Source organism: Conger conger, chromosome 3, assembly GCF_963514075.1.
Source record: "Conger conger chromosome 3, fConCon1.1, whole genome shotgun sequence".
Classification (NCBI taxonomy): Eukaryota; Metazoa; Chordata; class Actinopteri; order Anguilliformes; family Congridae; genus Conger; species Conger conger.
Genome location: NC_083762.1, coordinates 42,752,419 through 42,767,593, shown reverse-complemented (window position 1 = coordinate 42,767,593; position 15,175 = coordinate 42,752,419). Strand labels below are relative to the sequence as shown.

At 38.9% G+C, this 15,175-nt stretch overlaps 1 protein-coding gene across 1 annotated transcript; it reads right to left on the bottom strand.

The window, feature by feature from the left end:
• Positions 1-1,212: 1,212 nt before the first annotated feature.
• Positions 1,213-12,201, bottom strand: LOC133124355 (nucleoporin NUP35-like). Its single transcript, XM_061235491.1, has 9 exons — positions 12,064-12,201; positions 10,367-10,525; positions 9,989-10,116; positions 9,815-9,872; positions 9,480-9,621; positions 6,954-7,023; positions 6,263-6,391; positions 5,454-5,606; positions 1,213-5,178 (listed from the first exon to the last, which is right to left on the bottom strand). Exons 1-9 carry the CDS (start codon positions 12,074-12,076, stop codon positions 5,101-5,103), a joined length of 930 nt encoding a protein of 309 aa, XP_061091475.1. The 5' UTR covers positions 12,077-12,201; the 3' UTR covers positions 1,213-5,100.
• Positions 12,202-15,175: the final 2,974 nt, after the last annotated feature.

Genomic DNA, 15,175 nt, shown 5'->3' with positions numbered 1-15,175 from the left:
AAATACTGTGATACCCAGTGTTGCCACCTTTTGGGAAACAAATAGGCATCCTCACTGTCAAAAACAAGCCGAAGATAGCTAGTGTCCTTGAACAATTGAAACCATGAAAATGGAAAAAACAGGTTGCATATTACATTTCCAAACAAACAAGCCCAAAAAATAGCAACCTCCCATTTTTCCAAGTCCCTCCATCATGTATTATACGCTGAATTGGCAAATCTGGTGACACTCTGCTTAAGTAGCCTATGGTAGCCATAAAACATTAACATTACGACGGTAGGAAGGCTACAGTAGAGCTGAGCAACTAATCGAAAATTAATTGTTATCGATGATAAGTGATCTAACTGATCTAATTTTGCTATTTGGTATGTTTGATAAAAGCGGTGATTTTGATAAAACGGTTGTGTGAATTTGCAGGACCGTATGTTGGTATAGTTGGTATAAAGTAAAAAGGGAAAAACGCTAAGCAGTATGTACAGTGCCCTCCATAATGTTTCGGACAAAGACCCATTATGTGTTGATTCACCTCGCTTTGCCACAATTATAGATTTGGAATTATACAATTAACATGAGGTTAAAGTGCATTCTCAGATTTTATTACAGGGTATTATGTAAGCAACGTTAAAACGGCAAGAGTAGCTATCCTGCAAACGTATCTACATTCATTTATAGCAAGCTAACTAGGAACTACTACTAACTACTAACTAGATAGTGCCATCTATAATATTACGGCTATAATTATTTTATCCTTTATGCAAGTCTCTCCGCTACTCACGTTATATGGATGGAATGTTGACACAAGGTTATAGAGCAGGCTAGAACACGTAATAGTATGTGCCACTATTATGTTCATATTTCTGATTCTTACATTGTCATGTTCTGTTAATACATCTTGTTAAATTGGAAAACCCTGCCAGTGAATGGTGTCTTTGGCAATAGTACTATCTGGCCTTCTAGTGGACATATCATACATATCTGGTGTTGTGTTTGCGAAGTTGTCATTTGTGACATTATAATTATTGCAAGGAAGTTATAGTTGTAACTTCCTATCGTTGAAAAGGCTCACTGCCATGTTGACTCACCCTCTGCCTGTGTTTATAGTCAATAGTTTAGTGCAGTATTTCCCAACTCCAGTCCTCGGGACCCACTTGCCAGAAGGTTTTTGTTGTAACCAGTAGCTCACACACCTGATTTAACTAATCAAGGGTATTTTTGTGGTTTGATTGGTTCAATCATTAAATCAGGTGTGTGAGTTACTGGTTACAACAAAAACCTTCTGGCATGTGGGTCCCGAGGACTGGAGTTGGGAAACACTGGTTTTGTGCTTTTTCCACCAGGTGCGTGTAGCTGTTGAAGGCCGTCTGACTAGAGAACTTAAGTATTGATTCTGTTTTTAGCGCGTCAGTATTAGATATTAAGGAAATCTTGTGAGTCTGTGCTGCATTTGATATTAGTTACTGAATCTTGCTCACTCATCACTGTTACTCTTATTAGGTGATCAGAATCAGTTAGGCTCTGGACGCTGCAATTATTAGATTAATTATTAGATCGCTAGATTCTATTTGGTAATCAGCAGGTTGTATCGGCGAGCTCAGAGTGGCTCCCTCCCAGTTAGTATGGTATGGCGTGTCAGCACCCCATTCCTGTCTGCTCTCTCCCCTACAGAAGGCACTTCCAACGACGTGGCCCTCCACTACGACGGAACCCCACCAACCTCTGCTACCCCCACTGATGCCCTATGACAACTTCACAGTTGCCACTCTGCCACATGGAAGGATGACTTCATTACTGCTTATGCCTCCCGCCTGTCCCTACAGTTCCTTGCCTTCACCTAGACACACACACACCAGATAATACCGCCACTCCTGCTGCCCTCTCATCCTCCTTCTCACACCCAGCGGCCATGGAGGTGGCACTGGCTAGTTGATCTCCCCCGCCTGGAAATTCTCTTTCTCTTTTCCCTCTTTGACTTATCCCTATCCACCTTTGAATACCATTCTTTCTCAATAACTCAACCCCTTAAACTCTAGTGACCGCTTCTCTCCCTCCTCTTGAATCCTTCTCCAAACTACCCACTGACTCTTCCACCCTGCTTTCCTCTCTCTCCTCAGCACTCTCTCAGTCCTCTTGTCTCCAGGCCTGTTAATTTGCTTGTTGCTATCAATAATGAACTGGTATCTTTTTATAACTAGATATCAGTTTCAGTGATCGCTTGTCTGGAGTGCAATTTTGGCAGCTGCACGTTCCTTTTATCTCCTTACATCTTCAATCATGCATGTTTAGGTAAATCTTTATTTGCATCGTTTGTGGTAGACTCTTCTTAAGAAGTGGTAGACATCTTAATATTATAGTGAGCTAGTTACATAGCCAAATATGTTGCTTGCTCATAATATAGTTAGTTGGCCAAAATTAAAACTTAAAAAAGACAAAAAAAAAAAAAAAAGAATATAAATAGTGTTGGGTAGCACAATAAAGTAAACATTTCATAAAGTTACCTGTTTGAACATTTTCTTACTAGAACACTCTGAAAAGACAGAAGGTTCTGTTGGATTTGTCAGTCAGCTTTCCAAAACAGTGCATGAGAACACTGACTTATATAATAACGCTTTATATTATGTGTTACATTCACAGACTGTGGGATGGTTGAACAGTGGTTTGAGGGTGTTTGTTGCTGTAATTCCTCTCCTGACTGTTAGAAGTCCGAAATTAAATATTGTACACTTAAGGAACCAATAAGGAGAACCAAAATTCAAATTTCTGACCGGTTACCTTGTTCTTGGAATTTTGGACCTGGTTCTAATTTGGAACTGGTTTTTGGTTCCCAGCCCTACTGTCCGCAGAAGACTTCATGAACAGAAATACAGAGCCTATATTGCAAGATGCCTCTATCTCTGAAGAGGGTGGCCAGGTTACAGTTTAACATGAAGTTCTGGAAAAAGGCCTTGCGGACAGATGAGATGAGGATTAAGTTATATCAGAGTGATGGCAAGGGCAAAGTAGGCAGGAGAGAACTGCTCAAGATCCAAAACATACCAGCTGATCTGTGAAACACGGTGGGGGTGATATGGCCTGGGCATGTATGGCTGCTGAAAATACTGAATTCTGAAGTATATAGACATCTGCTCAAGTTCAAGCCTCGAAACTCCGGCCGGTGGTTCATTCTACAGTGAGACAATGACTATACACACTGCTGTAATTTCTACACAGTGAAGCCAAAATGTTTAAAAATACCCTTACTAAAATCAGCAATGTACACTTAATTACAGGTCTCAAATATCTAATTTTGGAGTACAGAGAAAAATAAATAAATGATGGGTCTTTTTCCCAAACATTATCATGGGCATTGTATATTAAGGTTAAGTGAAGAGAAAACATGATATTCGCGGCTAATGTTAGTCATCTCCAGTCAGTGACATTGGCAAGCAGATGTACTTTTATGCTCTCATTAGCTGCAGCATTGTATTTTTACATTCAGTTATATTTGAGTGAATATTTATGTTTATGTACCGGATAAGATTAGCTTTAGTTTACATATAATATTAAAAGTCTGACAACCACAGTCTGATTTAAAGTTAAATAGAATGAAATATGCATTGCGAATGCTAAATGTTCATTACAATCTTAATTACATATCTGTTAATTATCAATATGCTAAAGTGTTGTGATAAATAACAAATTAAAATGTTCAATATTTTTAAATGTTCATTAAAAGATTGTGTCATTCAATTATTTCCTACAATTGCTTGTAATACATAGAGATAAGATCGCCTTTATTGCCAGAAAGCTGTGATGGTAGTTTAAAAAGTGTTGTTTTTAAACCACAGAGATGATTGTGTATTTACCTTTGCCGGTAAATGTATCAAATGATCATGATATTGATTTGAGGCCGTGTTACCCAGCTCTATCACCATTCACTGATCCAACACAGACAGTTTTTCATAGAAAACAGAGTATCGATGATACTTCAAACCAGGACATGTCTACTGCAGCCTACTGATGCACTCAAATCGGATCTAGCTTTTTGAAATCCTGCAACACACATGGTCGGATTGGTTTGTGCTGGAAAGAATGCTGGGTTAGGTGGGTCGGAAAGAAATATTTGGGCCCATTTGAAGCTCTAGTTTGAGGTTTTAAGCTAAAAAATATATATATTCACTTCATGCAAGTCAAGACACTTATAGAGCAAAACATTGTATTTCTTATTCTATTGTAGAGGTAAGGAACCAATTAAAAATTTCAACTAGCCCTAAAAATCCAAAAACTATTTTTGGGGAGGCTTTATCCACCCCCTAGAAAATGTAGCCTAAGCTACATTAGCCTGCGCAAAGAAACACACCTGTGTAGGCCATGCTGTTGTCCAATATCAAGTGTCTATTTTTTTATTACGTGATGATGATGCAGAATTTTGTTATTCTGTAGTTTTTGCGGAGACATTTTAACATCAGCTAGTGGAAGGAGGAAGACGGATGCCTTAACCACAAAAGTGGATCTCTAGAGAAAACGGGAGGATTGTAAGTATTTTTGGTCATGTTGATACCATAGATTGGGGGATATTGACCGCACATTGTACCCTGTAGCTTTTCAGTGTTTGAGGACAGCGAACATCAAGGCGGTAACAGGGAGAGTATTTTTTTTTTTAAGTTGATTGTTAGCTAGCCAGTACTATTGTTAAACATTTTTTGGCTGCAGCAATAGGCTACTGGCCCAGTGATCAAGTCGGGTATCCTGTACATTATACACATTGTATGAACCAAATTAGTGGCTTTCCCATAGGATTAACCTTGGGTTCAGGGCTTAGCCTCCCCAAACCTCAAATCCTCGTTATGCCCCTGAATGCATGTAGTGCCATTTTTTTCTATTTGTTTTGGTCTACATGTAGCATGTTATTTTACAGTCATACGTAATAATGAATTACTTACCCAAATTCATACTGTATACATAATACATATTCCGTTAAACCTGGCATAATTGACCATAAAGTGCATGTACCGATTTTTGTTTCAAAAGTCCGCACCAAAAAGGCTATCAGTTGCATTTGGAACCAAGCAAACAAACACATATATATATATAAATAAAACAAAACAACAGGAATCAAGTCTTTCACCAACCAAACATGTACTCCAAAACTTTTGTAGCGAAGCTGTCATCTTTCCTTGGTGTTTGTTGATCTGAAACAACCTAGACACACACAGGATATGTAGATGTGTGAAGGCATTCCAAAGACAATAAACCCATTAGGCCACCATCCACCTGAATAAACACTAAAATCTCTCAAATTATTCAATGCATATCCAACAGCTTTTATAAGTAAATAAACAAACCATTATCTTTATCTCACAGGTCTTAAGGTAAGCACATTGTCAGTGGTGCTTATCTACCCCACGTGACATGTACTTCGGCTGAAAGCACTGCCAAATGCCTATACTGTAAAATGTCATTGTAAATTAATGTACCTGGTAGTCACTGCTGGACGCCCTGTAGGCAGCACTGAGGGGCCTCATGGCTGAGCGTGGGGTGTAGGGCTGGATGGGAGTGCTGCTGGCCTTCACAGGAGTGAATGCTGTGCTGGAGGACGCTGGGCCTTTTTCAGAGCACTCCATCACATTCTGAATATAACATAACATAATATAACATCATGGCGAGCCAGCATTCAGCCCATTCAGCCCAGCAATGCTTGCCTTTTCCTACCTCTAAGTGTACCTACTGCCTAGTTTGCCTAAAAGCTAAATAGTATCAAACACTGTATCAAGCCTGATCTTGACAACCCCTAGTGTTTCTGCCTCCACTACATGTATAGGCAAGCTATTCCACACATTGTCCACTCACTGTGTGAAAAAATACTAATGTCTGTACGGAATTTCTCCTTTGCCAATTTTCATTTGTGCCTTCTGGTTCTGCGAACCGAACTCACCCTGAAGAATCACATATAATTCACTTTGTTGAACCCTAAATTTAAAAGCCTCAATCAAATCAGGGAGGAAACTGTCCTTTTACTAAGTTTAAATAAATGAAGCATCTTAAGTCTATCGTCGTAACTCTTTTCTTTTATACATAGGATTAAAGTAAAAAAGAATGGCACACACTTTCAATTAGTCATCTTTCTCTAAAAACATTTGATAATGTCACTTCTGGTTTTGTTTGAGTCCTCCAGCAAAAAATAAATAAACATAATAATAACAACAATAATAATAATAATAATAAAACCCCTACAGTAGGCTATAAGAAAAGCAGAAAGCATTGGGTTCCTGAATTTCCTACCTACCTTGTCTATGCAAGGTTTAACCCCGATCATGATGGATTCCCCAAAGATTTTCCCATCTTTGCTTAGCGCTTTTCTAGCCTGTAGTTTAGACTGATAATGTATATGCATCCAGTTTCCAGTGTTTGACATCTGTGGAAAGGGAAAAGATGATATAATTGTACAAATGATGGCATCATGTTAACATTAGGGGTGCACCCGAGAGATGAAATAGCAGGGAACACAACCTTCGTTGCAAAAAATATGCAAGCAGGTACTTGAACTAGGAGTTACAAGTATTTTATTTGAACAACATGATTTAATACCAATTCAACAGTAAGCCTAGGATACAGTATTATATTTAAATAATTTTTTCATATCACTTTTTCACAAGCTGTAACAATTGATCATGAATGTTTCATATTTCTATATTATCAATCTCTATTATAAATGGGTATTATTCTTAACACACTATATACAGTATAAACATACATACTACTGCACATACTGTAATAGCACTGACACAGATCATGATCATGTTTAGTAATGAAGTATGTATTTTATACATTGTTAGTGTACCTGGAATTCAGTTTCACCCCTGCCCCAGCTTATAAATTTGGCTACTCAGGCAAAACAATTCTGAAAAAGCTGAATTTATAAAGCAATAGTTTGAGAGGGTGTGTAAACATTTATGAAGACGAAACTAGTTTCTTACCACATGTTTTAATACGTTTCCATACTGCGCAAACTGCAAGAGGATGTAAGAAGCTGAGGCAGGCGGAAACCTGGGAAAACAAAACAAAATTCAGTAAAGAGGCCTTTCAGGTTTTTTGCGTGCAACCAACTTGACAGTAATAGTGCACCTTGTCAACCATGCCAATTCATAGTTGGCCGATTAAAGGGGAATTCCGGAGGTGTGGGGGGTGACACCTCCAATTTTGCTCAAACTCTTGTCGAGGACCCGGCCCTAGGCCCTCCTGATGAGAGATTGACAGAAGATGGGTTAAGCAGGAATGCATTGTTAACCCCTCGCACACGCCAATGGGGTAGGAGTAAAAGCTCCCGTAAGAGGAAAAGTATATGGTATAAAATAAATGTACAACCGTATATGGATACTGAGGAGTCTGAAGTCAGAGGACTTAGATTCAGGGTTTTAGAGAGCAAGGCAAAAGGCCTGACTGAGGCCATGCGTAGAATGTGTTCTAGCATGACCATGGAAGGGGCTGAACACGCAGAACTGAAAATTGGGGATCCAGGGAGTTTTGCATTCAAGGAGACGATAGATGTGATAACATACTTGGTTGACACGTGTGGGCTGGCTCCTACAGGGGAGGAGCACGAGGCCTGGTTAAAAAAACAGGATGAGAAAGACAATGAAAATAATTGGGAAATCAAAGAGCAGGAGGAGATTGAAAAATGTAAAAGAGATAAGGAAAATGGCATGGACGTCAATACCGAGAAAAAATTAAGAGGCTTCACGGGCCCCTCTGAGGATAACACAAATAATTTATCGAATAGATTTAAAGGACTGACTATAGAGGAGTTGAATGATGAATTACACTCAGCTATTAGCTGGATGACCTTTGTAGACCCCTTAAGGCGCCACAAAAAGGGGCACCTAAAGAGGCTGTTGGGATGGTGGCAGGCTTTAACGTCTGGCTTACATGAAATCAAAGTTTGGAGGAAGTCAAGGAGAGATTATGAAACTGACACAGACACCAGTGATGAATAGGTTCATTAAAAACAACATAAGGGCTAGTGTTTTTCCACTCATATATTAAGATGGGGGAAATTCCCAAACCAGAGGGGCCCATGAAATAAAATATTGGGGACGGTTCTTTGGAGGTATGAGAAAATGACAATTGGAAAAACAGAAATAATTAATATGGTCATTGAAAAACAAGTTATATAAAAGATAAATGTCTTCCCGCTTGACATCATGGGGACACTTTTGTATACAAAAAAGATATATAAGGGATAAGTTTTTAGACCTTAGAGCAGGATCCCAGAATTTGGCTTCAGAAGATATCTACGAGCTGGTGAAGAAAGATCCACGCAGAACAATTATAACCAAGCTGGAGTGGTAATTATAATCTATATTACTTGTAGAAGTAGGAAAAGTAACATATTATAAGTTTACTTTTATATATCTTTTATTTCTTATTAGGATACTATATAAAGTAGAAAAATGTAGAGAAATTATCATATTTAGATAAATATAATATTATAGGAATAGTTTCTTTTTAAACGTCAAGAAGGGGGAGCTATAGGATAAGGCTAAGGCCAAAGAGGATGGATATAGGAAGGGTGTACCTTGATTTTTAAACATCGTGGTGGAAAGGTAATTTAGAAAGAGCTAAGAGGGGTATATGTAACTTGCATGTGATTAGCAAACTGCAAAAGATGATATGTACACTGTAATCTGTACAACTCTATTCTTTTGATTGATTATAATAAAATATATCTTACTATAATCATATGTGACAAAGAGTCTTTAGAGTAAATACATTGAATACAGGACATCGATTACCAGATTTGCATCACACCCTTCACTTCGAGACTGGGCTGGAAGTTCAGTAGAACTTACCAGGGCTCCAGGACGTTCGGAGTACTTGATTTCGTCCCCGAGACACCTCATGGTGAGGTACTGCTCGTGGGAACGTGAGGTCTGAGCTCGGCAAGGGGTCCGTGGCTCACGACACTCTGTGTAAATGTTCTTCAGGTATTCAATAGAGAACATGCAGAACAGGCTGACTAGATTCTAGAGGTATTGGCTCTTAAAAAAATTTAAAGCAGAACAAAATCTGTAAATATATACTCTGACCATTTTTATGTCTACTTTCAGATTATGCTTCACTCTGATTTTCATAATACAGCCATTAGGTCATTCAAAAATGCTAAATTGTGTAATTTAGGCAATTTTATTTAAATATTTGATGGCTTACTATCAGCACCACAGCGTGTATAACTTCCAAATTCTAAGACCTGTAGATATTTTACAACAGCACAGCCACAAGGAAAATTATGTCAAATAGATTATACAAAAAAGATAGAATGCCAAAGTTGGGTCTGGCCAATATATTTAATGTCTTCAAATTAGTATCCTTGCTATTTTTACCAAAGGAAAACCAACAAAACCAATTAAATAACCAGGAAGCAAGCATGCATGTTATTTTACATTATAATAACTTTAGAAAAGGCCAGTAAATACATAGAATACACAGAACTTGTGGAGGCTTACCCAAACACCGTGACCCACGTGTCATCCAGGTGATCTTCTGCAGACAAAGCATCTCCTTGCGTGTAGAAAGGATCCAGTTGGGCTGGGGAGAGCATAGGGTGTCTCTGCTGTCCAATGCCAGCCGGACTAAAAAGGCTTGATGCTATAAAACAGTGGGTGGGTGGGTAGGCAGGCAGGCAGGCAGGCAGGCAGGCAGGTGGGAGGGAGGGAGGGAGGGAGGGAGGGGGAGCAATTAAGTTGTTTACAAAAATAAATAAATGTGTGTAAAAAATGGTGTACAATAATTAAATACTGTGAGTGAGTCTCCAAGTGGAAAATAAGTTATAGGTACTCACTTGACCCTGGTGTGGCAGCCACAAATCCAGACAATGGGGTATGCATTCCTGAGAATGGCTGGGGGATGCACAAAGCCAAAATAATGAGTACACGATGAGCGCATACAAACCAATACAAATACACAAAGTGGATTTTACAGATAAATCCCAGTCACAGTGAGCACGCATGCATACTTGCTTGAATGAGCTAAGTGGAGACATTCCCATTCCTGGACTGGTAAAATCATCATATATGCTCCTCACTGGGGGGGCTCCACTCTTGTCCTTAGGCGTGGGGACCACAGGTAGGGGTGGGGACCCACCTGACAATAAAAAGAATACTGCCTTAGCCTCCTCCTCCTCCTCCTCATCATCATCATTAATACGTAATATTAACATGAAATATTATTATGGAATAATAACGGTGTCCACTAGCACCACTTTCCCTAAAAGAAAATATAGTCACAATCTGTTTTTTTTTTTTCATCTAATGAAGAAACATGGCGAAGTTATTTTGTTATAAGGACAATGCAACAATACTTTGTTGACGAAATGGAGTACTTGAGTACTCACCTGCCAGGAGAGACGACCGGAGTTCTATCCCACCACTGGTGGACCTTGGCTGTGGAGTGACTGGAGTTGGCAGATCCCCCATTAGAAACCCTGGTAAGAACAGGGCACCAGTAGCCGGTTTTGGCGTGCTTGGGGAACCCAGAGTCATTGGTTCTGCACCTGGAAATGAAACACATGTAGCTACACAGCTAAACTTATCAAATTAAGTTAGCTCACGATGTTCCGAACAGTGCAACAGTCGTGATGAATAGCCTAATAATTTACTTACAGATCAACATTGGTTTGTGTGTGCGTGTGTCTGTATGTGTATATAAAATATAGCCTAATTCTTTCCGTTTTCATAAAAACTTGGTACGAGTCACATACACGATCCGTTTCGGCATACAGTTCACTCACAAGCTAATGTTTTTAACTTACCAAGATGCTGAAAAACACAGCCGCTTGGACTACAGTAATGCACTTTTTACCGGCCTGCCCAAGCAGTCTATTGACAAACTCTAACTTATCCAAAACTCAGCTGCCAGAATCTTAACAAAAACCAAGAAAAGAGAACATATTACACCAGTCTTTGCTGCTTTGCACTGGCTTTCAGTTTCCTTTAGAGTTTTAAAGTCGTACTCCTTGAATATAAAGCTTTAAATGGCCTAGCACCTTTTTATATTATGACCGTATGTATGAACTCGAGCACTTGGACTTAATGTACCTGTGGTTAAACAGAAAAAAAATGGAGAGTGCTTTCTGCCATTATGCATCAAATCTCTGGAACACTCTCCCACAAAACATTACAATAGCAGACTCAGTTGACAATTTAAAAAAGCAGGTCAAAACCTTCATCTTTAATTTGGCTTTTAACTCATTTTTATCCTGTCCATTGATACATATTCATGTTTTTATTTTGTCTCATAACATTTTTATTATTTTTTATTCTTATTTATTAATAATTTTCTTAAAACATTGTTTTTCTTTTACATTTTATTCTCCTCTTTATTTTTTCTTCTATGTTTTAAACCTTTAAAACGGATTGCTGTGCTTTTCGCACTTTGAGGGATGGTGCTCCCCTGTGACAGTGTGGTGGACAAGCTAGCTCTTGCTAACGAGAGACTAGGCTACTAACCGGCTCAGTTATAGTGTTTCCTGTAAAATTGTTGACGCACGTAAGTTACACACATCGTTTAATATAGACGCTATCAGTTTTCTATTAATTTTACGATTTACTAGAGATACGTCTTAATAAGAGTGCAAAACTATAACTAAGTTCTGCTTCAGGTCGTGTTCGGAACATCGTGAATAGGTGTTCGGAACATTGTAAGATAACGCGGTCTTCCGAACAACGGGAAGTTGTATAGTTATTTGTCGTTTTCTGAACAACAATTGAAAGGCAATCATAATTATAAACCAAATGTTTGGAACACGGCGAGTCTACGTTAACTAACGTGTTGTTCGGAGCGACTACTATCGCTAGCCTAGCCGCATATATACATAGCTAACCCAAGAAAATGCAATTAGCTATACACTGAATTCATTTCACAATAGCATATATAGCTAGATAATTAGCTAACTAGCAACATTATTTAGCGGCAGGGTTTAGTTTTGAATGTAGTGGTCACTAGCTCACAAGTTAACGTTAAGCCAGATAAAACGTTACATGAAGTCTAGACTAACTAGAGCTAGCGAACTTAAACTTAAAAAACACCCACCTTGAAAGTCCATAGCTAATGAATGTCAGATAACAAGTTAGTTTATCATCTGACACAGCGCCAGCGCACTCAAAATTAGGCGGTATCGTAGCTAGCAAACTAGCTAACAAACGTCAACATCTTTGGCATTACTTTTTCAAAAAATTCCGGAAACAGTGCCTCATCCGCACCGACGGATGATGGGACTGTCGCTACGTCAGAACCCTGTCAGAACTGGGAATTTCAAAGAAGTCAAAGAGCATAACAATTGTATGATTTATTTTGCCTGGAAACAATATGACTACACATACTTTCGTGACACTTATGGTATGATAAATCAAATTCACATTATGTTCAAAAGCAAGGTGGTCAATATTTTTAATTATATTTTTATTTAATATAATACTTTTCTATTGTATCAATTTACTGCAAGCAATGCTTAAGCCTGACATTAACTTACAGCAGTCTTGCCTTGGTACCAATTCTTAAACAGAACATTACCATAAGTAATTAAAGGGTACAATATGAATTGACTTCAGTTAAAATTATACACAATTATATTGGAACACCTTAAGGGCTTCAGTATTATAAGAATTGGCTTGTAATGCTCATAGAACTGTGCAGCATAATCAGCCAGACTGCAGCTGTGCACAAAATAAAACACAGCCCAAATGACTGCTTCATATGGGGTGCTTATGCTGTTCACAATCAGTGCAACCATACACACAGGTCAAGTCAAATACCTGTAGCAGAGATCAGCCAATTACAACATGAACACTACTGTTAACCAGGAAGTGTTCAGGAGTATATTATTTTAATATATTTCACTAAGACACATTAAAGCAGAAACATTTTTTACATTGCATTCTGGGCTTTATTTTCCTTCAAAGATTTGAACATGTGAAATATAATTCCGGGAGATTCAATTCAGTTCAGTTCAATTCCAGCACCTTGTCCACATTTTGATGTAACATGATCTTTGGCATGTCAGCTCAATCAATCAATGCACAATATTGCTTGTAACAATAAAGATATTAATTGCCATTGTTTGCTGTGCCATCCCATCATCATTCTTACAGATTTCTGCTGGTGGTTGAAGAGACTCTTTCCTGATCCACCAGCACGGCTGACTTCACAACATGAGAAATTGTCAAAACAGCAAAATATGTAAAACAAAGCATTGGAGATTTGCAAGGAACTTTTATATATGTTTACTTATCACAAGCACATACACATACACATCCAAGCAAGCACTCCAGTGTAACAGTGTATAGTCAAACATGTAAGTACAACTATAGCTTTTTTTTGGATTTTGCTTGTTTTTGAAATAACACAGTCCTATAGACTAAAACCATAGACTAAAACAGCTTTTATTTTAGATTTTCATTGTTAGGCTTCCTTCACCAGGTGGCGGTAAAGAGCAAGCCAGTTTTGCTGCAAACATACATAGGGATCAGCCATCTCGATTTCACACAAACATTGATATGTTTCTTCGTGTTAGACACAAAACAGGGCAGGACCTTCTTTTCCTAATCCCCTACCCCCTCACCCAGCCTCACACAGACACACACATGCAATACTTTCTCTCTCCCATCCTCTATATCTGCTTCTCCCCCCTGTGGGTGCTGTCCTGGAGCACCTCTGTCTGTTTTCCTATCTGGGCACAGCTCTGCATTTCCTGTATTCTGGAAGGGAAGAGGCGGTTCAAAGCCTCCTCTGGCCAACTGCGCAGATAATGAGAGACAGAATATCCAGGGACCCGACAGTCATGGCAACACATCAAAACATTTCCTCCCAAGAAATGGTCTTCCCAGTACGCAGTGTGTGTCCTGGCGGAGGCACCAGAACAGGCCTCAGCCTGCCGTCACCACGGATATGCCACTAAACAGAGATCACATCAGCCCGTACACACGCTGGAACAAAATTGCCTCCTTTGGCAGCTAATACAGTAGAGCTATCCAGAAATCTGCAGTGAAGTAAATGTAGCAGATTACACAATTATTGATTATATGGTTTGAGGTGGTAAAAGTATCACACAGACATACACATTCCTGCACACCCAAGTGCACCCACATACACACACACGCACACACACACACACACACAATCATACAATACCATAAATGTTTAATGTCCATAATTAGAAGAGCAACTTGTTTGTCAAAACTGTGTTACCTGGGAGAAACCTCAGGCTGGCTAAACTGCTCAAAAGACCTGCAGAAAATGTCCAGGTTTCTGTTTCTCCTGCCAGTGCAAATTACAGGCATCCAGCTATGATCCTTTCCTTGCCCAGTGATGTCTTTTTCTCCAATGTGGAAAATCCCACCCCAGTCTTCTGGCATGAGCTCAAGCTGGCAGTTTGTCTGTAAATTCTGGCATCAATGTGCTGTAACACCTTGAAGCTAAAGTATTGTTTTATTAGGGCAACAGTGGATTTCATGGAAAGTGTAGAATATTCTTCAAAAGAGTACATCATTTCAAATTTTAATGAGAAATGCGTGTTGCAGTTTATCGCATATTCAATGTTTTATCATTTGTTTACAACACAGAAAAGTGTAATGGCAGCAGTTTCTTTTTATATCATTGTTCCTACTTACTGCTCATTGCACTATTAGCACAGAGGGGCAGTGCAATGAGAAATGTTTTGCACCACACCCTTGGTGCTCTCTATCCATTGTTGTTTCTGTTAGTTTCAGCCAGGATTTTCTATTAAACTTAATAGACTCCCCCACATTAGGTATTTCAGAAGTAATTACCAGTAAAATCTGTTAAAGATAGCCTACCACCAAAATGAACATCAGAGTGAATCAGTTCAGAAAATATAAATTGAATGAAACTACACTGAACCTCAGCAAAATGATAAAGGAATCTATTAGTGTCAGACCTCCTGGCAGTCCACCTGCTGGTTTTTGGTATCTTACACTAATTGAACAATTAATTTAAGCTATTGCTAAACACTTCATTGTTTCCAAGGCTAGATTTTTGCTGGTGATTGAATAGAAAAAACAAAGCACAAAATTGCTTGTCACAGACACATTGTGTGTTCAGAGATGCTCTTCTGCATACCGCTGTTGTATTGTGTGGTTATTTGCATTGCTGTTACCTTATGGTCAGCTTTGACCAGTCTGGCCCT